This window comes from Hemitrygon akajei, chromosome 31, assembly GCF_048418815.1.
Source record: "Hemitrygon akajei chromosome 31, sHemAka1.3, whole genome shotgun sequence".
NCBI classification, from domain to species: Eukaryota; Metazoa; Chordata; class Chondrichthyes; order Myliobatiformes; family Dasyatidae; genus Hemitrygon; species Hemitrygon akajei.
Window position 1 is genome coordinate 17,967,570 of NC_133154.1, and position 27,370 is coordinate 17,994,939.

The 27,370-nt window shown below is 43.8% G+C and overlaps 1 protein-coding gene across 2 annotated transcripts; it reads right to left on the reverse strand.

Annotated features, from left to right (window-relative positions):
* Positions 1 to 4,010: 4,010 nt before the first annotated feature.
* c31h22orf23 (chromosome 31 C22orf23 homolog) lies at positions 4,011 to 20,576 on the reverse strand. Of its 2 annotated transcripts, none has more exons than XM_073034028.1 (6): positions 20,425 to 20,576; positions 13,171 to 13,233; positions 11,448 to 11,627; positions 6,443 to 6,574; positions 4,979 to 5,079; positions 4,011 to 4,342 (listed from the first exon to the last, which is right to left on the reverse strand). In XM_073034028.1, exons 1-6 carry the CDS (start codon positions 20,522 to 20,524, stop codon positions 4,250 to 4,252), a joined length of 669 nt encoding a protein of 222 aa, XP_072890129.1. In that variant the 5' UTR covers positions 20,525 to 20,576; the 3' UTR covers positions 4,011 to 4,249. The 2 variants fall into 2 exon arrangements, with proteins under 2 accessions (XP_072890129.1, XP_072890128.1); XM_073034027.1 differs by having other exon boundaries at positions 13,171 to 13,266.
* Positions 20,577 to 27,370: the final 6,794 nt, after the last annotated feature.

Genomic DNA, 27,370 nt, shown 5'->3' on the forward strand with positions numbered 1-27,370 from the left:
CATTGATTAGTGCTCTCTGCATTTACACACAATGAAGGAAAATCGCCTTAATCCTCAGTAATATGCACAGCATAATCCTCAATATTTCAATTTGTTTAAATCCTGTCTGAAACACACAATATTCAGAGGTAAATCCAGGGAGCTGGACGTTTTCCAGATCTCGTTAATTCCAAGACCCGCTCTCTCTCACGATTCACACCAAATCTTTGAATGAGCTGGATATGGTTTGGAGATTGCAAGTGGGTGGAAGTGTTACAAGTTTAGTGTTTAAATATTTGGTTAAGGTAGAACAACTTTTGCATCATGTGAGTATGCATTGCTAGGACAAGCAAGAGAGCACATAGTATTAGGGGCAATGTGTTAAACATGGACTGAAGATTGATTACACTGGACAACAAAGATTTTGTTTCAATAGACAATAGGTGCAGAAGTAGACCATTCAGCCCTTCAAGCCTGCACCGCCATTTTGAGATCATGGCCGATCATCTACTATCAATACCCGGTTCCTGCTTTGTCCCCATATCCCTTGATTCCCCTATCCATAAGATACCTATCTAGCTCCTTCTTGAAAGCATCCAGAGAATTGGCCTCCACTACCTTCCAAGGCAGTGCATTCCAGACCCCCACAACTCTCTGGGAGAAGAAGTTTTTCCTTAACTCTGTCCTAAATGACCTACCCCTTATTCTCAAACCATGCCCTCTGGTACTGGACTCTCCCAGCATCTGGAACATATTTCCTGCCTCTATCTTGTCCAATCCCTTAATAATCTTATATGTTTCAATCAGATCCCCTCTCAATCTCCTTAATTCCAGCGTGTACAAGTCCAGTCTCTTTAACCTCTCTGCGTAAGACAGTCCAAACATCCCAGGAATTAACCTCGTGAATCTACACTGCATTTCCTCTACAGCCAGGATGTCCTTCCTTAACCCTGGAGACCAAAACTGTACACAATACTCCAGGTGTGGTCTCACCAGGGCCCTGTACAAATGCAACAGGATTTCCTTGCTCTTGTACTCAATTCCCTTTGTAATAAAGGCCACCATTCCATTAGCCTTCTTCACTGCCTGCTGCACTTGCTCATTCACCTTCAGTGACTGATGAACAAGGACTCCTAGATCTCATTGTATTTCTCCCTTACCTAACTCTACACCGTTCAGATAATAATCTGCCTTCCTGTTCTTACTCCCAAAGTGGATAACCTCACACTTATTCACATTAAACGTCATCTGCCAAGAATCTGCCCACTCACCCAGCCTATCCAAGTCACCCTGAATTCTCCTAACATCCTCATCACATGTCACACTGCCACCCAGCTTAGTATCATCAGCAAATTTGCTGATGTTATTTTCAATGCCTTCATCCAAATCGTTGACGTAAATTGTAAACAGCTGTGGTCCCAATACCGAGCCCTGTGACACCCCACTAGTCACCACCTGCCATTCCGAGAAACACCCATTCACCGCTACCCTTTGCTTTCTATCTGCCAACCAGTTTTCTATCCATGTCCATGTCTTCCCCCCGATGCCCTGAGCTTTGATTTTACCCACCAATCTCCTATGTGGGACCTTATCAAATGCCTTCTGAAAATCGAGGTACACTACATCCACTGGATCTCCCCTGTCTAACTTCCTGGTTACATCCTCAAAAAACTCCAACAGATTAGTCAAGCATGATTTACCCTTGGTAAATCCATGCTGGCTTGGCCCAATCCTAGTTCCTGAATACTTTTGGTGTATATTATGGAATTTGGGCTGCTGATCATGAAAATCGCTATAACATTTTCCCATTACGCACTAATTTTTTAAAAAATCACCTATATTTGTTATTTCAATTCATAATTCAAGGCAGAATAAATGATGCTAAGATTAAGAAAGGCAATTTTGTTGATCCACAAATTAAACAGGTCATTAATGGCAGGCAATTCAAAGAACTTCCCGAGAAAATCACATGGAAGGCATTCAAGGATGTTGTTGAAAATTTTCTTGGCAACTGCAGCACACCAAACTAGGTGCAGCTGGTTGACAACGTGCTTCAAGCATACAAAACCATGAAGTGCAAAATGTTGCTAAATATTCATTTTCTGCATCTCCATTTAGACTTCTTCCCTGCAAATCTTGGCGCTGTCAGTGACGAGCATGGGGAAAGGTTTCACCAGGACATTGCAAACAAGAAGAAACAGTATCAGGGCAACTGGAGTCCATCAATGCCGGGTGATTATTGTTGGACACTTAAGCGAGAAGCCTCAGACACTGAGTACAAACAAAAATCATCAACAAAAACGTTTTTAGCTTAGTTGAACTATTGCAAAGTGTTAGCACTGTTATGCAATTAAATGCATTATATTCAGTAAGTTAATTTGTTGCTCCTCCAAATTCCTACGTAATACAAGTAGTCTGAAATTATATTTGTGTTCAGCTTCAAGCGATCATAAACAAAAAAAAATTACAAGGAAGCAACACTTACGAAAAAATGTGTTGTCCAGTATTATTGTATAGAAGACAGAGTGAGATTAACTTGTTTTTTTTAGGCTGAATGTAAACACTGCAGTGTCCTAAGGATCTCTACCCTTCATTCACATGTTCACTAATGACATAGAGGAGGAGGAGCAGAACGTAAGGTGGCCAAGTTTGCTGACAACACAAGAATATTTCAGAGAGCATGTTGCAGTGAAGATTCTATGGTAAGAGACATGTGTGAATTGATGAAGACTTGGCAAGTGAAGCTTCATGTGGGGAAAGTGTGAAGTCATACAATTCAGTAAGATTATAGGGGGTCTAGAGAGGGGTAGCACCTCTGGTGTAGAGGCTTGTTGTGTCCATTCTGGGGCAGCTCAATCACCTTTGATCCCCACCAGACACTCAGCTCTTACCTGTGGTTCTAAGTAGCTGTTTGCATGCGACGGCGACCGCACCGCTTCGACAGGTGGGCTAAATGAGGTGAGGATAGACAGCAGGCTTCGTACCCTGGTGAGTTAGGGACATGCCTGTCCCAGCATGTGAAGTCAGCTCTGGCAGACTGGGCAGGTGAGATCTCTAGTGAGATCTGACAGCCAAGAAGGTGGTACAGCAATGCTCGGTGGAGAGCGAAGAACACAAAAGGCACGGGAGACATCATGGTCATCCACTGTAACCAAGGAAGTCCCCAGTTTGTGATGTTTATCTGTTCCACTGTACCTCAACTTCTGAGGTCAAGAGAGTGGAACTGCCTAAATGCAAGGACCTTTCCTCCCTTTAAAAACTCTCTCACACAGATTCCCTGTCATGGTCGGAAACGTTGGACAGCCACCAAACACAAGGCAGATTATACTGTAAATAGAGAGAGAATGGAAATGAATGCAGTACTGGGGGATCTTTGTGTATGAATCACAAATGGTTAACGGGTAGTTCCAGAAAGTAGTTATAAAGATAAGTGAAGTGGCCTTCACTGTAAGAAGGTTAGAGTTTAGAAATAGCTTTTAAACTTCTAGGTATGCAATGAGAGAGAGACATGAGCGAGAACTGGAGTGAGGCAGCTCGTATGATAGCTATGACTATCATAGCTGGCCTATGACAGTTGCAAGGGTCTGGTCCAAGTCAGTGAGGCCAAGGGGAATGGAGTAACTGGTGAACTGTCACGATGCAGGAATGGTTCGGTGACTGATGAGGGAGAGGAGCAGCAGCTCTTTATTGTGTAGTAGTGTAGGCCTCCGTCAGCCTCGATAGACCATGGAGTTGCACCTTGGAAAGTTTCCAGGGCGCAAGCCTGGGTAAGGTTTTTTTTTAATGGGCTGTTGCCCAAGCTGCAAGTCTCCCCTCTCCATGCCACTGATGTTGTCCAAGGGAAGGGCATTAGGACCCATACAGCGGTGTCATCGCAGAGCAATGTGTGGTTAAGTGCTTTGCTCAAGGACACACATGCAGCCTCAGCCAAGGCTCGAACTAGCGACCTTCAGATCACTAGACCAACGCCTTAACCACTTGGCCACGTGCTCCTTATTGTATCACCTGAAATAAAAGAGACGACAGAAAACTTCTCGATGTTCATTGCTTTTTTAACTCTGTGTTTCTTATTTTACAAATGATATCAGGTGGAAAAAGAACAAGCACTAACCTTTCATTCTCCCATCCCATTCATACAGAGAGGGCACTTCCTGCATGGGATCAGACTCTGCCTGAGGAAGGTGGAGCTGTAAATGTTTTTATGAAATGAGTCTTTCAGGTAATTTTTAATTCTTTAGACACTATTTTGATATCTAGTATAAGACTATGATCAAGCAGATTCCCCCTGCTTCTTATCCATCTCTATTTGCTGCCTCAATTCACTGCTCCTCTTCTTGTCGATCTCCTTCATCTCCTGGATTTTCTGTAACAGACACACAACAGATATTAGTCAAGAGATGACTGAAGTGTGAAGATCATTATCGCTCAACAAGACGTTGCTGATTGATGCACACTACACTGGCGAATACAATTCCTTTTTTGCATAACTAATAGCTGACAACAATCAGGAGTGAGTAAGACCACTTTTACGGGAGGATAGAGAGAAAAGAGTGAATGAGTGAAGAAAGAGTACAAAAGGAATGAAGAAGTGGGATGGTTCAAAAAGGAATGAGAGGGGTTTTACAGGGATTGTGAGAGATGAAGAGTTCCTATAGGGGATATGGAGACGGGAGATTCTGTAGGAAATAAAAAGGATGTGATAGATAGGAGATGACAGGAAGAGGTGAACTACAGAAAGAACTGTGAACAAGATGATGGGCAGTGAAGGTACAATCCTTGGACTCAGCCAAGGGGAAGAGTTAAAAATTCAACATGATCTATCCAGAACAGTGAGTGGGTCCAGTTCTGTTATGATCAGACAGTACCTTTCTCAGTCCAGTGAGGATAAAGCCCACACTAGGCTTCTCCACAACTGTATCTATGATTAAGTGGAGTTCAGGTGCACTAGATGGAAATGTTTGGGATTACTTGTTGCTCTGCAAGTATCTCCCCATAGTACCTGGGAAATTTCTGCGTGAATGATTCCACGGAATTCCTTCCCTCGGCCAAAGGATTCCATTTGCTCCAGGAACTGCCTTCTCTCTTCAATCTCATTACATACTGAACAGGAGGGAAGAGAAAGACAAAATAGTAATGGCCATTCCCATCCCTGACAGCACTTGGCCACCCGCATCACTTTCTGCCTCACTCTCAGATACTGTACTCCCCTATTCCCTCAATTATCCCCTTCTTTATCACTAACTTGGAAAGTACTTTCCCAAACTATTCCATCCTCAGGCACCACGCCTTCCAGTCTTCTCTCTCCACCCTCACCAACACAACATCCTGACACTTGCTCTCACCCTCAGTCAGCAGTCACCACTCTCCCAACCTAGACGTTCCTGACTATAAACTCCCATTCTCTGACAACATCTAGCACACCATCCTGCAGTATACTCTCAACTTCGTCCACTTTAATTAGTGCAAACACCCATTTCTAATGGGCTGTATCACCGTCTGATATGGGATATATGCTACAGCACAGGATTGAAAGAAGCTACAGAAAGTCGTAAAATTAGTCAGCTCCATCATGGGTACTAGTCTCCATAGGATCCAAGACATCTTCAAGGAGCGGTGCCTCAGAAAGGCAGTGTCCACTATTAAGGATCCCTGTCACCATCACCTAGGACATACCCGCTTCTCATTGCATCAGGGAGGAGGTACAGAAGCCTGAAGGCACACACGCAGCAATTCAGGAACAGCTTCCTCTCTGCCATCCAATTCCTAAATGGACATTAAACCCACCAACTAATTTTTTAAATTATTTTTGTTTTTGCACTATTTTTAATTTAACTATTTTATATACATGTATATACTTACTATAATTAATATATTTATTATGTATTGCATTGGACTGCCGCCCCTAAGTTAACAAAGGACACGACATACGCACGTGATATTAAATCTGATTCTGATTCAATAGAGCATTCTTGCCACTTTCGTTTCTGCCCACATTCCAGCATCTCAACAAGTTGGGGGTGTGGGGCTTGACTGGACAGCATGGTGGTGCAGCTGTCTCACAGTTCTAGAGACCTCAGTTGCTGTCCGAGATCACAGTGAGGTGCATGAGCTCCTCTGCATACTCTTAATCCTTCCTTCATTCCAATGATGTGGTGGTAGGTTAACTGGCTGCTGCAAATTGCCCTTAGAGTAGGTTAACTCTGAAAGGTGAGGGGCATGTGAGAGAAAATAAACTGGAATGGCCTCCCCTGCTGTCAGCCTCCTGAAGCTACTCTTCAAATCCTGAGCAACAATTTCAACAACCCAGGATCAGAGACACAAGGGGAGCAGAACCAAACAGGTGAACACCAGAATCACAACCAGTACAGGAAACAGGCGCTGGATCATGAGCAGGACCACTGCCAGATTCTAGATTAGCATTAAAGGTGCGTGCTGGTGAGTTGCTGGTGGCAGAAGTACTTACGCTCGTCGAACCGGTCAATTTCTGGCTTCTCTTCTTCCTCCTCCTTTGGTCTTTGTTTCTTGTCTGGCATTGGACCATCCTTCCCAGTAGCCATGATATTCTGCAGGCGCTGCTTTTCCTTCTCTAAGTTTCCTGAGGTTAACCATCACAGCGGACGAGTTAGAGAACGAGCACAAGAAGGAGGTACAATGATAAGTTTGTAGGTGACTTGGTAACTGGTGGTGTTTTAGGAGCAAAAAGGATAGTCATTGGCTGCAGGAAGGCATTGATCAATTGGTAAACTGGGCAGGGCAATGACAGATGGAATTCAATCAAGTAAGTGTGAGTGTAATGGTCAGCACATACACACTGAATGGTAGGGCTGAAGGGAGCATTGAAGAACAGAGGGGCATTCGCATACAAGTCCAAGGATTCCTGAAGTTAGCAGGATAGATAAATAAAGTGGTAAAGAAGGCATACAGGACACTTGCCTTCATTGGCTGAGTGACAGATATAAGAACATGGAGTAATAGTACAACTTTGTTAGATATTGGTTAGGCCACGGTGGTGGATGTGAACAATTCTGGTTCTATCTATTGTATAAAAGTTGTATGACTAAGGATATGACTGAACTAGAGAGGATCCAGGATATTGATGGTTTGGAGTATTTCTGTTATCAAGCTGTGTTTGTTTTCTTTGGAGCAGAGGAGACTGAGGGACCTGGTAAAGGTATACAAAATTATGAGGGGCTTAAATAGAGTAGATAACAGGAAATCCTTCTCCATTAGCAGAGGTGTCTAAAACTAAAGGACCAAGGTTGATGGCAACAGGCAAGAGGTTTAGAGGAGACCTAAGGAAAAGGTTTTCTCCCAGGGGATGGCTGGAATTTGGAACGCACTGCCTGGGTGGGTGGGTGGGGGAGGCAGACACTCTCACAACATTTCAGAAGTAGTTAGACGTGTACTTGAATCACTAAGGTATAGAAGGCTATGAACCAAGTGCTAGAAAGTGGAATTGGTGCAAGTGATAACTTGAAGTTTAGCATGAACCTGTGGGGACAGTCAAGCAGAGGTAGTTAGAATGAGGCCAAGAAATAGCAAATCAGGAGACACAGTTAGTAAATCAGAAAGACTAAAACGTGTCCTCACAAAGCTGAACAAACTCCCAGCAGAAACAGACAATGGCCCCGCACGGTTGGAAAAAATCCCAGCAGAAGCTGACAATGTCCCCACAAAGCTGGGCAAAATCCCAGCAGAATCTAAAAATTATTTTAAAAAAAGAAAGACTAAAATGAGTGAGACTGATGGCAGAGTGAAAGGGGCACAGACTTATAGACAAGAGTCAGAATGTCAAAGAGAGAAACATTAAAGGAGGAGTGAGACAGTGTCAGAGGCACAGAGAATCAGAGACAAGGATAATGAGAGACAGAGGTAATGGAAGACACAGATAACGACAGACATGGATAATACCAGAGAGTGTGAATACAAGAAGATCACAGTGTGGTGGACTGGTGTGTTCAGACAAGCACATCAGAGAATGACAGTGACAGAGGCAGGCATGAGAGATAGGGCAACAAGGCAAGAGTGACAAAGGGTGAGTGGAGGGTAAGGTATAAGAAACTGGGATTCAGAATTACAGAATCAGCAACAGAATAACAGGGCTCGTAGTAGCATGTGTTGAGAGTGGGAGAAAGTGAGAAACAGAGCCTAAGTCAGATATGGTGGTAGGCTTTTGTGGATGGGAAAAGGCGACTGTGAGAGAGTACAGCAGGAATGTTAAACAATTAAGTGTTTCAACATGGAAACAGATACAGACCATTTAGCTCCTGGTTATTTCTGTCACTTGTACAATCTGTGATCTAACTTCACATTTCTCCTTTCCCATATCTCTTCATATCTTTAGTTATCAAAATTTTACTAATTTCTGAAACAGTATTCACAGGTTCAATAAGCATTGGTTGCCTTTTTCCAAAAGCACGAACAAGCAAGTCTGAGAAACTAATAATGGAAAACAAAGAGGCGGTAGATGAATTAAAGAGGAATTTTGCATGCTGTGACTGACGTTAGCAGACACAACTAACATCCCAGAAATAGTTGTTAAACAGGAGTTGAAAGGGAAGGAAGAATTTAGGAAAAACAGAATCACCAGGGAAGGAGTACTGAACAAGTTGTTACTGTCACTGTTCCTGATGGATTTCATCGTACGGTCTTAATAAAAACGGCTAGGTGATGTAAATCAACTAACAGCAGGTGCTGGAAGGACCCAGCAGGTTGGGCAGCATCTGTAGAGAAAGAAAGAGACTTTACATTTCAGGTTAAGAACCTTCAGAACAGGTGAAGAATAAGGAATTATCTGGGTGAGAACATACACAACCCTCAAGTGACTTGACAAGGGTGGATGTTGAGAGGATGGTCTCTTCTCAGAAAGTCTAGTTAGAGACCTGTGTTTAAAAATAAGGGGTCATTCTTTTTAAGCCGGGTGAGATTATATTAATCCCTTTAGAGGCTTGTGAACCCTCAGATTTTTTCTCAAAGAGGGATGGCAGCAGATTCTTTGAATTAAAAAATTCCCATGGCACAGGTGGGTAGTTTCCTGATCTGCAAGGGGGTGAAAGTTTACCAGAGCAGATGGGAATGTAGCATTCAGATTACATGGTTTTACTGGATGATAGAACCGGCTAGAAGGTGAGCTACCCACTCCTACTCCTAATTCTTTTGTGCAAATGTACATTGATCTTGAACAGAAGAAATATGACAAATCCATTCATTAATAATGTCAAGTGTTATCAAATGGCATTGACTACAACCTGCTCACCCATGGCCAGGTTGGGCTTCACCAGGACTGCCTTGCTCCAGACCTCTTTGTAGACGTGTCTGAAATCTACATCTCACAGCTGAAATTTCAGGAATAAAATGAGCTGAGCGACTGCTTTTGACATCACAGCAACACTGGACCAAGTGTAGGGGTAGGAACCCTGGTAAGCTGATGTCACTTGACATTAGGGTGCTTCCCTTCCTCCACCACCAATGATGCCCTCAACTGGCCCTCTTCCATTCTGGGCACATCTGCCCTCAGGCAATCTTCCCACCACCCCACCAGGGATAGAATTCCTCTTGTCCTCAGCTACCACCCCACCAGCCCCCACGTCCAGCACGTAATTCTCAGTGACTCTGGCCATCTCAACTGGATCCCGCATTACCATTCAGGGCCCCAAACAGTCCTTCCAAGTGAGGTGACACTTCACCTGTGAGTCTATTGGGGTCATCTACTGTATCCGGTGTGGTCTCCTGTATATCAGTGAGGCCCAACATAGATTGGGAGACCAGTTCCTGGGAATTTAAAGGAATACTCACCTGGATTCGCCTATCACTTACAGTCATTGGGTCATAGAAAAGTACAGCATAGAAACGAGCACTTCAGTCTATCTAGTCCATGCCGAACTACAGGCGTCCCCTGCTTTACGAATGTTTGCTTTACGCCACTTCCCTGTTACAAAAGTTAGTAACCTGTTTCCACATTACAAAGAGGATTTCCCCTTTTTAAGAAATTTTTTCCCATATAAATTGCTTTACGCCATTTTGGCTTAAGAAAGGTTTTGTAGGAATGCTCTACCTTTGTAAAGGGGGGGGCGATGACACCTGTATATAAACTGCCTAGTCCCATCAACCTACATCGAGACCATAGCCCTCCATACACCATGTACCTAACCAAACTTCTCTTAAACGTTGAAATAGAGCTTGCTCTCACCACTTGTGCTGGCAGCTCATTTCACATTCTCACGACCCTCTGAGTGAAGAGGTTTCTCCTCATGTCCTCCTTAAACTTTTCACCTTTCACCCTTAACTCCTGACGTCTGCTTGTAGTCCCACCCAATTTCAATGGAAAAAGCTTGCTTGCATTTACCCTATTTATACTCCTTATAATTTTATATACTTCTATCAAACCTCCCTTCAATCTTCTACATTCCAAGGAATAAACTAACCTGTTCAATCTTTCCTTATAACTCAGGTCCTCCAATCCCAGCAATATCCTTATAAATTTTCTCCGTCTTCTTTCAATCCTATTTACATCTTTCCTGTACGTGGGTTACCAACACTGCAAACAATACTCTGAATTAGGCCTAATAAGAAACTTGTCAGCTTGTACTCTTCCCCTCCCCCACCCCACCTTCTTATTGTGACTTGTTCCTCCTTCCTTTCCAGTGCTGATGAAGGGTTTCGGCCCGAAATGTTGACTGTTTATTCCTTTCCATAGAAGCTGCCTGATCCTGCTGAGTTCCTCCAGCATTTTGCGCTTGTTGCTCTGGATTTCCAGCATCTGCAGAACATCTATTCTCTTTGAAAATTTAAAGGAGATATACGAGGCAGGTTTTTTTTACAAAGAGAGTGGTGGGTTCCTGTAAAGCGCTGACAGGTGTGGTGCCGGAAGCAGATATGCGAGTGGCACTTAAGAGGCTTTTAGATAGGCATCTAAATATGCAGGCAATAGATGGATCTGGACCATGTACAGGCAGAAGGGATTAATTTAATTTGGCATAATCGTTGGCACAGACACTGTGGGTCTAAGGCCTGTTTCTATGCTGTACTGATCCATATTCTATGATTGAACTTTACTATCAAAGTATCATGTTGCAAAGCAAAGACCAATATATTCTTATTAAAATGTGGTTCCCAGAACAACCAACAGTGCTTCAACTTAATCACAGCTGCAGAAAAACCTCCTCTTCTTTAGGCTTCCAACTTTTCATTATTCAAATTGTCCTTTGCTTTAGATCCAAAGATGTTTACTGCATTAAAGCCCATTTGCATAATTTTAAATAAATGCCTAAACTTGGAATAACAGTAAACTTCAAATGTCTAAGTTTGCCAACTTGCAGTTATTTGGAATTGCTTTAGAATTTAAACAACTAAATTCTTACTGATGTCTCCTCTTTTAGGATCCATGCAAATAACTTATTTCACAACCAACTTGGATGTTTAGCAAGTTGTCGCTAATGTTATCACATTCGGTACATCTGATCACCTACTTGTTGGTCGAGGCCTAAATTTTTCCCGTTGGTATGCGCCACCGGCACGACAACTTTCCGCAGGACGTAGTTGTGGTTTGGAGAAGAGGTCGGCTCGGAGAGATGGAGCTGGTGGCAGTGGAGTGGGCTCTGACACCCGGCTGGATGTGGGATTACAATTCACTGGTAAAGAATCACCCTCTGGGAAAAAAACCATAGAAAAAGGAAAATAATAAACACAACTGATCATTCCTATGATGGCCCTAATGAGATTAATATCATTGACCAATTAAAATTATATACTAAAGCCCAGATCATTATGTCCTTTAAAAAGAGTCTTGCTCCTAATTCTGACTGCTGGGGGGCATTCCATTGTACCTTTCTTTCCCGTCTGAAAAACAAACCTTAAATCAAAGCTATCACTGCCTATAGTGGCTACTTTAAAAACAAACTAAAACCGCTCAGCAGCATTGGGGGGAGGGGGTGACACTATTATGTGCTCCAAAATGACCAATTTCTAAGTTGAAGAAAGTACGTTTGTATGTTCGATCCTTTATTAAGAAAGCAGCAAAAGCAAACGATCTTGTAATGACAAAAGTAAAATATAACAAAATGGTCTAAGCATATTTAAACACACCTGAGAGTTAGCAAATTTAAATGTTCTAAGCCAAGAGTTTTTAAATGTACTTAAACAATATGCCGTTAACAAAAAAAATAATTCCCTGACTTACTCCCTACTCTAACCAGACTAAAAGCTGACCAAAGACAAAGCGTGGATACATAATTATAGTCCTCACTTCTACCATACCTCAACCCACCTGACAAATTACCCATAATAAACATGAAACACAAAATATAACACAAACAGACAGAAAATAGATACATAGGTCCTACACTGCTCCTGTAATAAATGGATTCAATTTGCACCTGAGGACATAGAAGACTGAAGAGGGGGGAACTTGGAAGAACACACTGGAGGGGCTCAGAGTGTGAGGCAGTAGGGAATGGACAGTCAACCTGAACTGAAAATAGAAGGCAGACTGTCAGTATAAAGTGATCTGGAGCGGTCTTCAGGTTGGAGATCTCATATATCTTTTCATTTTTCCGAAGTACTCAAACCTGCTGACATTAGGGCCATCTGACCCTTTAACCCTTTAGTTTTGGCTTGCCTAGAGTTGGAGCTGGCTCCTTGCCCAGCCTCCTACGATCTGCTTCCCAATCAGACAAATCCTGTAAGGTGCAGATCCACATGGAATCTTCTCCCAGTCTGAGTACCTACCTCTGATATCTACTCTAGTATTTTGTGCTGCTGGTTAAGCTTGTACCCTAATTCAATGTAGCTTACCCCGGTCAAGGGGCTAATGTGTTATCCTTACATAGGAATTTCTGAACAAATGCCGTAACCTCTGATAAGCTCATGCAACCTTCAGCTTGTGAGGGCCAGGTCTAAACACAGAACCAATTAAAGCCAGAAGCCTGCCTTGCCTGAAGAAGGCAAAGTGAAGAACAAGACAGCTTTTCCAATTTGTACATTGGGTCAGTAACAAACATTTCTAGAGGCAGAGTTTAATAAAGAATAAATCTATCCCGCTCCACCAATCACTGTCAATCATCATTTGGAAACAGAGACAAAATTACTGTAGGATATAACCCTAACCCATAAAAAAATCTCCCAGGACAGGCACCACATGAGAATTTATTTACTACAAAACAGAGAGTGTGGAACGTGTGTGAATGTACTCACCCTGGAGCCTTCTGTTTAGCTGCCTCTGTTGGAACAGATTCAGTTTGGATTCCTGCATCATCACTGTGTCAAGACAGATGAGGAAAGTCAGAAATCCTGCAACAGCAATAGGAGGGGTACAAAATATATCCGTGGGGAGCTGGCCTGCTCCATTATGTTGCTCTCTCTTTCTGCGGCTGTGCATCCACTCATTGAACGTTTGTATGTTTGCATCCTCAGAATCACGTTTAGTATCACTGACTTAAGATTATGTGAAATTTGCTGTTTTGCAGCAGCAGTACAGTGCAAACACCAAAAATTACGATGTTACAAAAATAGTGCTCAAGAAAATTTGATGTTCTACATTCTAAAAAAGGGATAATGAGATGGAACATCTAGAAATCTGACGACAGAGGGGAAGGAGCTGCTTTTAAGTTGTTGAGTGTGTGCCTTCAGGCTCCTGTACCTCCTCTCTGACGGTAGTAGCAAGAAGAGGGCATGTCCCAGATGGTGAGGGATGCCACCTTCTTCAGGCACAGTCCTTGGTGGTGGGAGGGTTGTGCCTGTGATGGACTGGCTGAGTCTACAGCCCTCTGCAGTCTCCTATGACCCCGTGCATCCATATCAGGTGGCAATGCTTTTCACTGTACACCTGTGGACATTTGTAAGAGTCCAAGGCGACATACTGAATCTTTTCAAACTGGCATGCCTACTTCATGACTGCATCACTGTGTTGGGCCCAGGATAGATCCTCCAGGATGTACAGGAAATCTTCTTTCTATTCATACACGTACTTCTCTCTCTGTTACCCTGATTTTGAACCACTCTTTCTGTGCATGTGTACTGTAAAGGTAAAACCAAAACAACTTCATATCCATTTTCTTTTCAAGAGTATCTGTGTTTGATGCCACGGCCCAATTCTGTGAATGAAATTCAGTAACATTCTTGTCTTAACTGCTCCAAGCTTTCCTCACCCTTTCTTATACAGGATGGAAACAGGCCATTCTGCCCAGCACACCCATGCCGACCAGTGGACACCGATCTGTATTAAGCCCATCTTTCAGCACTTTGCCAGTGTTCTTCTATGCCGAGGTAATTCAAGTGCTTGCCTAAACACTTGGCAGTGCTGCCAGTAACCCTCCTTTCACCACTCTCTCAGGCCATGTAGTCCAGGTGGACTCTGGGTGAAAAAGAACCCCCCCCCCCTCAGATCACCTCTAATCTGTTACCACTTCCTCTAAATCCACATCCTTTAGTTTTATCCACCAATGATATGGGGAAAGGTTTCCTATAATCCACTCTATCTATATCCCTCATAATTTTATAGATTTCAATTATGTTCTTCTCTTTTCTTCCACATGTCCAATGAAAGTATCTAGTCTCTCCAACCTCTCTTTATAACTCCACCCCAGTGAATCTCCTCTGCACCGTCTCCAGCACCATCACTTCTTTCATGTCATGGTGACCAGAATTCCACACAGTATCCCAGCTGAGGACTGACCAGTGGAATGCAATGCCCTGACTAATGAAAGTTAGTATCCCATAAGCCTTCTTAACAATGTGCACTGCCTCCTTCAAGGACTTTTTGGACTTTACACCAAAGTCCCCCTGTTCCCCCAAATTTCCCCAAGACCCTGCAAACTATGTCCCAACTTTGTATGTCCTAATTTCATTAGTACTTCTAAAACTCCATCTGCCATTTCTCAGCCCATTTCACCAACACATCAATTACACTTTGTAACCCAAGACTACCCACCACTCTGTCAACAACTCCACCAATTCTGATAAGAGGTGGTGGTGTGTGCTTTTTGGTTAATTCTCGTTGGTGCATGGACGTTGGGGTTATGTCAACTTCTTGTTCCCCTGACTTAGAACAACTAACGATTAAATGTAGACACTTCTACTTGCCTTGGAAGTTCTCATGCGTGACTCTGACTGCAGTTTACATACTGCCAGTGGCTGATTATAAGTACGCATTTGTGAAACTGCACGATGCTGTCTGTAAACAAGAAAAAGCCCATCCCGACGCATTATCAATATCTCAATATCACCAAGACCAAGGAGATGGTGGTGGACTTTAGGAGATCTAGGCCTCATATGGAGCCAGTGATCATTAATGGAGAATGTGTGGAGCAGGTTAAGACCTACAAGTATCTGGGAGTACAGTTAGATGAGAAGCTAGACTGGACTGCCAACACAGATGCCTTGTGCAGGAAGGCACAGAGTCGAATGTACTTCCTAAGAAGGTTGGCGTCATTCAATGTCTGTAGTGAGATGCTGAAGATGTTCTATAGGTCAGTTGTGGAGAGCGCCCTCTTCTTTGTGGTGGCGTGTTGGGGAGGAAGCATTAAGAAGAGGGACGCCTCACGTCTTAATAAGCTGGTAAGGAAGGCGGGCTCTGTCGTGGGCAAAGTACTGGAGAGTTTAACATCGGTAGCTGAGCGAAGGGCGCTGAGTAGGCTACGGTCAATTATGGATAACTCTGAACATCCTCTACATAGCACCATCCAGAGACAGAGAAGCAGTTTCAGCGACAGGTTACTATCGATGCAATGCTCCTCAGACAGGATGAAGAGGTCAATACTCCCCAATGCCATTAGGCTTTACAATTCTACCGCCAGGACTTAAGAACTTTTTAAAGCTATTATTAATGCTTTTTGAGATGGTGATTTAGATGCATATCATATTTTTTTTACTGAGTTAAGTATTGTATGTAATTAGTTTTGCTACAACAAGTGTATGGGACATTGGAAAAAAGTTGAATTTCCCCATGGGGATGAATAAAATATCTATCTATCTATCTATTTCAAATTGTAGTCACTGACTTTAACCAGGCTTGTTTGAAGAAAATCCTGCCCATTTATCACCAGCACATAACCTGTTGCACCAGGGGTCCCAACACACTAAACCGCAACTAAATTACGATAAGGAATGCCTGTCATTCCTTCCCAAAACCACATTTTGGCAAGTCGGATCATTTAGCTGTACTCCTACTTCCTCCATACAGTCAGAGCCGAACCAGCAAGGCTCCAGATATCAAGACAACTAAGAAGTGGTCACAGAAGGCTGAAGAACAGTTACAGGTTTGTGTTGAGTCAGTGGACTGGGCCGTGTTCAAGAACTCATCTGAAGACATTAATGATCACACCAGGGTCTTTACAGACTTTATTAAAACAGCTGTGGAAGAGTATGTCCTCACAAATTTGTTCAGGGGCCCTGGATGAAGAATGAAAGCTGGAACCTGCTGAGATCCAGATCAGAGGCATTAAAGCCTGAAGATCAAGAACACCACAAGAGGTGCAGGTATGATTTCTGGAAAGCTATCTCTTAGGCAAGGTGGAGATTCTGGACTAGACTGGAATCAACGAGGGATGCTCGACAACTGTGGCAGGGCTTGAATGCTATAACCTCCTACAAAGTTAAATCTTGTGACATTGCACATTGCAGAGCTTCACTTCCAGATGAGCTCAATGTCTTCTACGCTTGCTTTGACCACCAGAACAGGGAGGGACCATCACGCATCCCCAAGTCTCCTGATGATCCTTTGGTCTCAGTATCTTAAGATGACATGCGGGCTGCCTTCAAGAGAGTGAATCCAAGGAAAGCGTCCAGTCTGGATGGAGTACCTGGCCGAGTACTGAAGACCCATGCTGACCAACTGGCTGGTGTATTCACAGATACCTTCAACCTCTCACTCCGGCAGTGTGTAGTACCATCTGCTTCAAGTAGGCTTCAATTGTACCGGTATCCAAGAAAAGCATGATAACCTGTCTAAATGACTATGGCCCAGTGGCACTTACATCCACAGTGATGAAGTGTTTTGAGAGGCTGGTGTTGAAACTTATCAGCTCCTGTCTGAACAGTGACTTGGATTTGCTCCAATAGGTCTACAGCAGATGCTATCTTGTTGGCTTTTCACACAGCCCTGGAACATCTGGACAGCAAAGATACATACATCAGGATGCTCTTTATTGATTACAGCTCGGCATTTAACACCATCATCCCCTCAAAACTGATCAGTGAACTCTAAGATCTGGGCCTTAATTACCCCTTGTGCAAATGGATCCTGGATTTCCTCACCTGTAGACCCCAGTCAGTTCAGATTGGCAAAAACATCTCCTCCACAATCTCCATCAGCACAGGAGCACCACAGAGATTTGTACTTAGCCCCCTACTCTACTCACTTGACACCAATGACGGTGTGGTTAAGTACAACTCCAACACCACATACAAGTTTGCTGACGACACTGCAGTTGTGGGCTTTATCAAAGGGGGTGATGAATATAGGAGGGGGGTTTAAAACTTGCCTGAATGGTGCAATAACAACAACCTCTCACTCAATGTCAACAAGATCAAAGAACTGATTGTAGACTTCAGGTGACAGAAACCAGAGGTCCATGAGCCAGTAATCATCAGAGGATCAGAGGTGGAAAGGGTCAGTAACTTTAAATTCCTGTGTGTCACTATCTCAGAGGACCTGTCCTGGACCTATCATATAAATATAATTGTGAAGAAAGCACAACAGCACCTCTACTTCCTCAGAAGTCTGTGGAGGTTCAGCATGTCATCGAAAACCTTCTATAGATGTGTAGTGGAAAGTGTGCTGACTGGCTGCCTTATGCCCTGGTATGGGAATACCAATTCCTTTGAGTGGAAAATCCTACAAAAGATAGTGGATTCAGCCCAGTACATCACAGGTGAAACCCTCCTAACCAATGAGCATGTGTACATGAAACATTGCCATTGAAAAGCAGCATCCATCATCAAAGATCCTCATCACCCAAGCCATGCTCTTTTCTCACTGCTGCCATCAGGACTTGCACTACCAGGTTCAAGAACAGTGACCATCAGGCTCTTGAACAAAAGGGGATAACCGTACTCATTTAAGATCTCTGCTATATTGTTATTTCATGCTTGTTATTTATTACTATTACTTATATCTGCATTTACACAGTTCATTTACAGTTACTGTTCCATAGATTTGCTAAGTATGCCCACAGAATCTCAGGGTTCTATGTGGTGACATGTATGTACTCTGATAATAAATTTTACTTTGAACTTTGACGCCTGTCGTTAGCACTATGCTTTACAATATTGGCGACCCGGGTTCCCTTCCCACCACTGCCTGTAAGGAGTTTGTCCGTTCTCCTCGAGACCGTGTGGATTTCCTCCAGGTGCTCCGGTTTCCTCCCACAGTCCAAAGACGAACCGGTTGGTAGATTAATTGGTCATTGTGAACTGTCCTGTGACTAGGTGTCAATCGGGGGTTGGTGGGCAGCGTGGTTTGAAAGGCTGGAAGGGCCTATTTCACACTGTATCACAAAAAACTCACTAAATTTGCCTCCTGCATCCACATCCAAATCATTCATGTGCACTAATAACAAAATGGGTCACAGCACCAGTCCCTTTAAGACACCACTAGTCACCGGCATCCAATCACAAAAATAACCTTCTATTATGACCCTCTGTCTGTTATTGTCCAGCCTATTTTGGTCTCAACTTGTTCTGGATCCCATGGGCCCTAACCTGTTGGATGAGTCACCCACATGACACCTTGTCAAAGGCTTTCAAGTTTCCTCTCAACCACATGAACTTTATTACCTTTCACGACACATGCTGGTGACAAATAACCTGACTCTGATTCTGAAAAGTTCAGTCAGGTTGGCCAGACGGAATGTGCCCTTGGCAAAGCCATGCTGGCTGCCACTGATTAGTCTGTCATTCTGGGCTTTTCCCTCGCTGTCTTTTTTGAAACGCAGAACTACATTTGTCATCTTTCAGTTAACAGCTCCTACTCACCGCCCAAGTCTACCTCAGACTATATTTTGCTTAACTTGCAAAAAGTTTGTTATGTTATTTTGTCATGCAAGTTATGTGTAATTTATGCTTATGTACTTCATATTTGTCATGTTTGTAATGTACTGGGCTGCTGCTGTGAAAAGCAAATTTTTGTGGCATTTATACCATGGCTATGTGTGGTCATGATAATAAATTTGAACTAGACCTGCCTGAAAGTCGATTCTCCTAGTCTACCTTTATCAAGTCCTGTTATTTTAATGAAATTGGCCTTTTCCAGTTCGAGGCCTTTCTTTCTGGTCTATCCCTATTTTTCTCCATAACCGGATCTCACAGTAGCGTAGTGGTTAGCACAATGCTTTACAGTATCAGCGACCCAGGTTCAATTCCCGCTGCTGCTTGTAAGGAGTTTGCACGCTCACCCCGCGACCTCTGGTTTCCTCTCACAGTTCAAAGGCGTACCGGTCAGTATGTTAATTGGTCATTGCAAATTTTCCTGTGATTAGGCTAGGATTAAATCAGGTGATTGTGGACCACATTGCTTGAAAGGAAAGGAAGGAAAGAAAGAGAAAAGTAAAGTTAAGTTCTGGACATGGTCTCTAAAAGATTCTCTATTTACACTTCCTCTACTTGACTACTTAACATTCTCCAAGATCAGGTCTAGTAATGCTCCCTCACTCATATTTTCACTTCTATTTATCTCCTATTTCCCTTTCTCCACTTGACAATATATAACTAGAGGTGACAGTGTAGTCAACAATGTTAATGGAAAGGAAAATCTGCCAAAGGATGATGAAAAACTGAGTGGATTGATTATTGTGTGAGACCTTTGGATCCAAGGCAGTATGAACAGCTGACTTTCTTGATGGTGACATGCGAGGAACTGTCAATAAAGGGGGGGGGGGATTAAGAATCACTGAGATTTAAGAGGCAGGTACAAAAAAGTTTATAAAACTAATTGAGGGGTGGTATTCGCTAACATCAGATAAAGGGCAAGTGTGATCACTGCTTTCAGTTCTGAACGCCATACTTTAGGATGGATTTACTGGCCTTAGAATGGCTGGAGTGCAGATTCACCAGGATAATACAGGGATTAAAAGAATTATGAGGTTGCTCTGTGAACCATATTTATATTCCACTGAATGTTGAGATTTCTTTTTTCGCTATTTACCGTATTTATTTATTGAAATTATAGTAATTTTATATCACTGGACCATACTGCTGCTGCGAAACAACAAATGTAACTCAGTGATTCGGAGGAATAAGAGGTATTCTAGTCGGGGAGTCTATAATCAAAAAGGCGTGACAAGTTGAGACGATGTCATAAAACACTATAGTAAACTTGGAATTGTTTCTGCTAATTAAAAGTTGTCGAACATCAGTTGGTGAAATGAACTGCACCCAGACCAGCACCGGCTCAGACTGCTGTCCTCTCCATGTGCTGCCATCTGCATAAAGCGGTTTAATTGCAGCCCTCACCCCTCAGCGCGTCCACAGTCTCCTTGCTGTACGAGGCTTTGGCGCAGTTCCAGAACCCACTGCCCGTGTGCACTTTCTCCGCTCCCTGCTGACCAGACATCTCGCCCGACTTCGACGCCGTCCCTCGGGCTCGGCCCAGACCCACCACAGGCGTTAGGCCTTGTTGTTATGGAAACGCGACGCCATCAGCTCGTCAGCGTGCTGCGTCATCCCTTTCCATGCGGGCGGGGCGTGGCAGCACCTGGATCCTGAGGAGTTTGTCATACTTTTACAGGTAGCAGCCACACGATGACCAGAATGGCTTCCTTCTGCGTAATAAGGACCCCTAGATTCAAGGGGGGGATAACTAGGGCCATTTAGCAGTCCTGGATCCAGTGAGGCTTGATAGGGTCTCTCTTGGAAGGTATTCTGAGGGACAGGATATATAAGTATTTGAATTGATAATGAACTGATTAAGGATAGTCAGCATGGTTTCCTGCCTAGAAGGTCACGTCTAAACAAATTTATAGAGTTTTTCGAGGAAGTTGCCTCTGACTGGAGGTCCATGACTATTTGTGTGCTGCAGGGATAGGTGCTGGGTCCATTGTTGTTTGTCATCTATATCAATGATCTGGATGATAATGTGGTTAACTGGATCAGCAAATATGCGGATGACACCAAGACTGGGTGTGTGGCGGACAGTGAGGAAGGTTATCATGGATTGCATTGGGATCTGAACCAGCTGGGAAAATAGACTGAAAAATGCCAGATGGAATTTAACATAGTCAAGCGCGAGGTTTTGCACTTCGGTAGGACCAACCAGGGTAGGTCTTATGCAGTGAAGGGCAGGGCACTGAGGAGCGTGGTAGAAGAAAGGGATCTGGGAATACGGGTCCATAATTAGTTGAAAATGGCATCATAGACAGGATTGTAAAGAAAGCTTTTGGCACATTGGCCTTCATAAATCAATATATGGAGTACAGGAGACAGGATGTTATGTGGAAGCTGTATAAGCCATTGGTGAGGCCTATTTGGAGTATTGTGTGCAGTGTTGTTCACCTACTTACAGAAAAGATGTAAATAAGGTTGAAAGAGTGCAAAGAAAATTTAAAAGGATGTTGCCAGGCCTGAGTTATAAGGAGAAATTGAATAGATTAGGACTTTATTCCTTAGAATGTAGAAGATTGAAAGGAGATTTCATAAAGATATATAAAAATTTGAGATGCATAGATAGGGCAAATGCAAACAGACAATCCCCCCCCCCCCACCACTACACTGAGGTTGGGTGGGGCTACAACCAGGTCATTGCCCAAGGGTGAAAGGTGAAAAGTTTAAGGGAAACATCTCACTCAGAGGGTGGTGAGAATGTGGAATGAGCTGCCAGCACAAGTGGTGCATGTGAGCTTGATGTCAACATTTAAGAGAAATTTGGATAGGTACATGGATGGTAGGGGTATGGAGGGTAGTTCTGGTACAGGTTGATGGGGGTTTAAAATGGTTCAGTAAGGACTAGATGGGCCAAAGGGCTTGTTTCAGCGCTGTACTTTTCCATGACTGTAAATCCACTGCATGGTTTTAGAATAGCAGGCTCATCTCCTTAAACCTTGTATGGAAGTGGGAAGGGGTTGCGTACCACCACCACATTCAGGATCCAGTGAAGGGTGATAGGTGGTAGGTGTGCCTCACCTGGATTTTCTGTGGAATGAAGGGCCGAAAGGATGCTGTGTAGGTCCAATGCAGGATTGTAGTGTAGATTGCTGTACCCTAATAGATCCAGTGTGAGGTTACAGGGTGGTGGGTGGATCCCAATGGACCTAGTGCATGGTAACTGAGTGACATGAAACCCTGACTGAGCAAACCATGCAATGCAGGGTGAAAAGGGGGTAGATGCACCTCACCAGATCCACTGCAGGGTGATGAGGGCAGGTACGTAACATTCAATGACAGGTGATAGAGCACTAGGCATTCTGGATTTTCCTATGACAGGTGTGGCCCCTTTACCGACCTTTCAAGGATCTATGAGGGGCAAGGGCAATTATTTTTATATGAGATTGGACTTGGTGTTTGTGTGCGCGTTTACCTTCCATTTGAATTGTTCATGACAATGTAGCGGAGGACTGCCTTTATGAATCACTAGAGTCCTTTGGGCGAAGGTGCTCCCAGCGCCATTGGAGACAAAGGCTCAGGATAAAGTCAGGTTTTCTCGAGATTTGAAAGAGAACCAGCAGATGGCAGCATTCCTACATTCCTATAGTCTGCATCCTTGGTGAAGGAGCTTTTGCAGGAGTCTTGGTGATTAAACCAGGATATTTTGCATGTGGCTCACTCTATAGCCATGATGTACTGACCAGTGTAGGAAGGACTAAGTGTGTAAGGCAGCGGAATAAGGTGCCGATGAAGAGGGCTGCTTTGTCCCAGATGGTAGCAAAACAAACACCGGAAGAACTCAGAACCGGAAGAGCTGTGCCGATGGGTCCCCAACCCAAAATGCTAACGTGTTTTTCTTCTCTGCAAGTGCAACTTGACGAGCTGATTTCTTTCAGGGTTTCTGTTTTCGCATCAACCTTCCAGATCTGCAGTTTCATATATTTATCCTGTCTTTGAACTTCCTAAGTCTCACTCTACTCGTGGAGAGCATTACAATTTGCATCTGGTAGTAGAGAGGTTTTGGCGAAATCACTGCAGGAAGCCCAGTGTCTGTCCTGGAAGCTTGGAATTGACATGGGCAGTCCACCAAGATTCTGGTCCCCAGAGGCTGCCAGGATGGTGGGGATTTGGGATGGAAATGCCATTTGAACAGTAAGGTAGGTCATTGATGGTTATTGTCTGGCTCTTGTATGGCAAAATAATGTTACACCAGTTATCACCCCAGGCCTGAATACTGTGACCCTACTGCACTTAAGCAAGAAGCTATTCATTTTGTAAGATTTCCAAATGGAACTGAATGTTTTAGTATCTCTCGATAGAGATGAGAGAGATAGAGAGATAGAGATAGAAAGAGAGAGAGAGAGAGGGAGAGGTGTTGGTTTTACCTTTGTCCTCAACTCTACTTTCCTGCCCAGTTTTCAAAACCTTGCTTTCTTGGTCATCTTGAATGTACCTAACCACTTGGCTCTCAAGGATAGAGCATTCCAAAGCTTCACAACCTCTGGGAGAAAATTCTTCTTCATCTCCGTCTTAAGTGGGTGACTTCCTGAGACCGCACTCTCTGATTCTAGACACTAGGAGAACTTTCTCCCTTCATCAGATGCAGTGAGTTCCCTCAGAATCATGTCTTAACAAGGTCACCACTCCTTGATAAGCATAGGTTCAGACTGCTCAATCTTTCGCTTCCAATGAACCAATTCAGCAAAACTTTGCAAGAAGCAGCTCCAAGCAAAACACATCCTTTGTTGAGATAAATCAAATACCTCAGATTTCAGAAGAGCCCAAGCAGTTAGATCACTCAAACCGACAATAAGAGAAAAACAACTCAGATCCCTAGGACACATCATGCGGAAAGATGAACTAGAAAATCTCATACTCTTTGGAAAGATCGAGGGGAGCAAACCTAGAGGAAGACCTCGGCTTATGTACATCAAAAGCCTAGCCAGGTGGCTACACATCGAGGAAATGGAAATCATCCAAAGAACAAGGGATAGATCTGTATGGAAAACCATGGTCACCAATGTCCACATCGAATATGGTACCTAGACAGACAGACAGACCTCAGGTCTGGTCCTACCAAAGCTCTGTACATACAGTATGAAGCCAGATTTCTTAACTCTTGTATCCCTTTCCCGTACAACCCGTACAATAAGCATCAACATCCCATTACCTACTTAATTATTTTCTGTTCATTCAAATGCTGCAGAAGGAAAATCATTAATCAAGCAAATGAAGTCGAAGTTGTTTAGGACACAGCCCAAAAGATCTCCTGTAGCAATATTCTCAGAGGTTAGAAGTGATTAACTTTAAAAACACATGGGTGTAGACTAGATACAGCTGGGAAATATTCCACATTTTTTGATACAGTTGTTGTGACTTCTTTTAAAGAACTAGGCCAGGACTGTTGTTTTCTTCCCGAGTCCAGAAGTCAAGGCCTGAAGGTCAAGCCCGTGACTGACACCCTGGGGTGAAGTTGATAGCTGAGAGTCTGAGAATCCAGGGAGAAGGGCTGGAGACCCAGAGGTGGCCAATCCCAGGGTTGGTGGCTGTCTGCGTGTGTGAGTGGGTAGGTGGGAGGGATGGGAAAGGGACTTGATTTGCTGTTATTGTCACTGCTTGTGTTCTCTGTGGAATGTTGTGGGCATACTACGTTGGCACCAGAGTGTGCGGGGCAACACTTGCGGGCTGCCCCCAGCACATCCTCGAGTGTGCTGGTTGTCAACGCAAACGATGCATTTCGATGGATCATGTGCTAAATAAATCTCCATCTGAAATCTGCCTTTGGTGTGAAGGTGGGAACTAATGTTTAGTCCTGACGAAGGGTCTCGGCCCGAAACATCAACAGCGCTGCTCCCTATAGATGCTGCCTGGCCTGCTGTGTTCCACCAGCATTTTGTGTGTGTTGCTTGAATTTCCAGCATCTGCAGATTTCCTTGTATTTGCCTTGGGAACTAATGTACTTGGTCAATCCTAACACATAGAGATACATCAGTATGAGGGAGAGCAAGTGAGATTCCGTTCCTCGATTTCCTCACCACCTGCCAACAGATCAAATTATGTCCCCACATCCTTCAGGGCTCAGCTCGCTTGACAATGGACATAGAATGTACTCTGGGTGGAAGAATATCAGATTCTTATTATTGCAACACTTCTCCCATCTGCCTGGTCAACAGGGAGGAACTCTGCCTTCAGTGGGGAGATGATGGTAAGTGGTTTCCCTGCATCTGTTTGACCTGTTGTGGTAATTTCTGCCCACCAATATACTACTGCATCACTCCTTCTAGTAGGCCAGTCCTGCTAGTAAGTCTAGACATATTAACAATCTAGACAGACTGAGAAGCTTAACATATTGATGAAATGCCACCATTAAACCATCCCAACTCGAGCTATCACAGATATTCCCCTTGTTCTATACCTTCCCACCCCACATATTTGCTCCTGCTGAAAACTAACTTGCACTTCTCTCCTTCCCAATGTTGATGAAGGGTAGCTGACTTTCCAGAGATGCAGTCTGCCCGACAAGCTTTCCCGGCATTGTGAGTTTTTAAAGCTCTGGCGTATCCAGGGATTACGGAGGATAATTTTGGGACGTTGGCTGTAGAGTGTGATTGTGTTAGGCTGTTGCTATGAAGGCAGCTTTGCCAATCGATACATCAGTTCTTTGTTGCAAGGCCACACTTACTTTGTCTGAATCTGTTGCCTTGGCAAAATGCTGAAGGAACTCAGCAGGTCAGGCAGCGTCTGTGGAGAGGAATAAACAGTCAATATTTTGGGCCAAGATCCTTCATCGGGGTTGGGAAGGATGGGGGAAGAAGCCAGAATAAGAAGGTGGGGGTGGAGGGATACAAGCTGGCAGGAAATAGGCGAAGACTGATGTTTCAATTGAGTGGTGCTTGGTAGGAATAACCTAACATAATTACACTCGACAGTCAACATCTCAAAATCCTCTGCCATGGCCTGTGGATACGCCAGACTTTAAGAAAAAACAGAAACTGCTGGGAGAGTTTGGCAGGGAGGCTGCAACTCGGGAAATTCAATGTTTTGGGTCTGCAACTCTTCGCCAGGGGTAGGAAGGACAGAGAAGCAGACGGGAGAGAATGTGGGCTGTGGCTGGGTGGTCCATCTGGTTTTATTCTTGCTTTAATCTCGATGTTTTGATGTCTCATGAAACTATTTCAGTCAGCAGCTGGAAGCTAAACACACTGGGGGATGGCAATATGAAATACACTAGTTAAAAAAAACCTGAACTTGGGCTTGTCCCTTCTTTCCAGCCATGTTGGGAATTGAATTTTTATATCCAGAACATTAGTCTACTAACTCAACCACAACTATTTAGCCTCTCTCACTGAATCCAATGCAGGGGAGACTGACCTGGTACATTCAACCTACATTCAGCTCAGGATATCATCAGTTGGCCCCTTGAGTTTGCTCCACCACTTTGTTATGGTTGATTAAATTTTCCTCTCAATCCCAATATCCTGCCTTCATGCCCTGACCAATTAAGAGTCTGTCAACCTCTGCTTTAAATATACATAATGACTTGGCCTCCTCAGCCGCCTGTGGCAAAGAATTCCACAGAGTCATCACTCTCTGGCTAAAGAAATTCCTCATTTTTGTTCTAAAAGGATGCCTCTCTATTCTGAGGCTGTGTTCTCTGGTCTTAGAATCGCCCACCATCGGAAACATCCTCTCCACATCCGCTCTGTCAAGGTTTTTCAGCATTCGTTAGGTTTCAATGAGGTCACCCCTTGTTCCTCTGAATTCCAGTGAATACTGGCCCAGAGCCCTTCATATGACAAGCCATTCGATCCTGGAATCATTTTTGTGAACTCCTTTGAAACTCTCCAGTTTCAGCACAGCTTGAGTAAGAGGCCCAAAACTGCTCACAATACTCCAAGTGAGGCCTCACCAGTGCTTTATTAAGTCGTACTGTCCAGTGAAGGAAAATATGGAAGCACATGATGTATCTATCTTCTGATCACGTGCAAGGTGATCGGGTGCAAGTGCACTTGGCAGCATTGAGTGGTTGCTAAGTATCTGTAGGTAGAGTCTCACTAGATCTAGGAGGTTTGATTAGAATGGCAGTCACATGGCTAACAGATGTACGTACATTGGACATGGTGCAGGGTGACGGAGCAGTTCAAGTTTCTCTGGATCTATTTAACTAGTTCAGGCTGATACAGACAGCCTGGACCCAGTACTGAATGATACCACTGCAGGTATAAGTAACCCCATACAGTGTAGTCACACTGGATTCAGAATATGGTGATAGAGCTGCCCAGTCTGAAATACAGTCAGAACAGATCCAGTGTAGGATAAA

What these genes read in the sequence shown, in the direction of transcription:
- c31h22orf23 (XM_073034027.1), bottom strand. Translation starts at nt 20,524, where the DNA reads ATGTCTGGTCAGCAGGGAGCGGAGAAAGTGCACACGGGCAGTGGGTTC. An exon ending in GCTAAACAGAAGGCTCCAGG is followed by an intron (nt 11,628 to 13,170) that starts GTGAGTACATTC and finishes TTTTTTTCCCAG; the next exon opens with AGGGTGATTCTTTACCAGTG. An exon ending in ATTTAGGCCTCGACCAACAA is followed by an intron (nt 6,575 to 11,447) that starts GTAGGTGATCAG and finishes GGTTAACCTCAG; the next exon opens with GAAACTTAGAGAAGGAAAAG.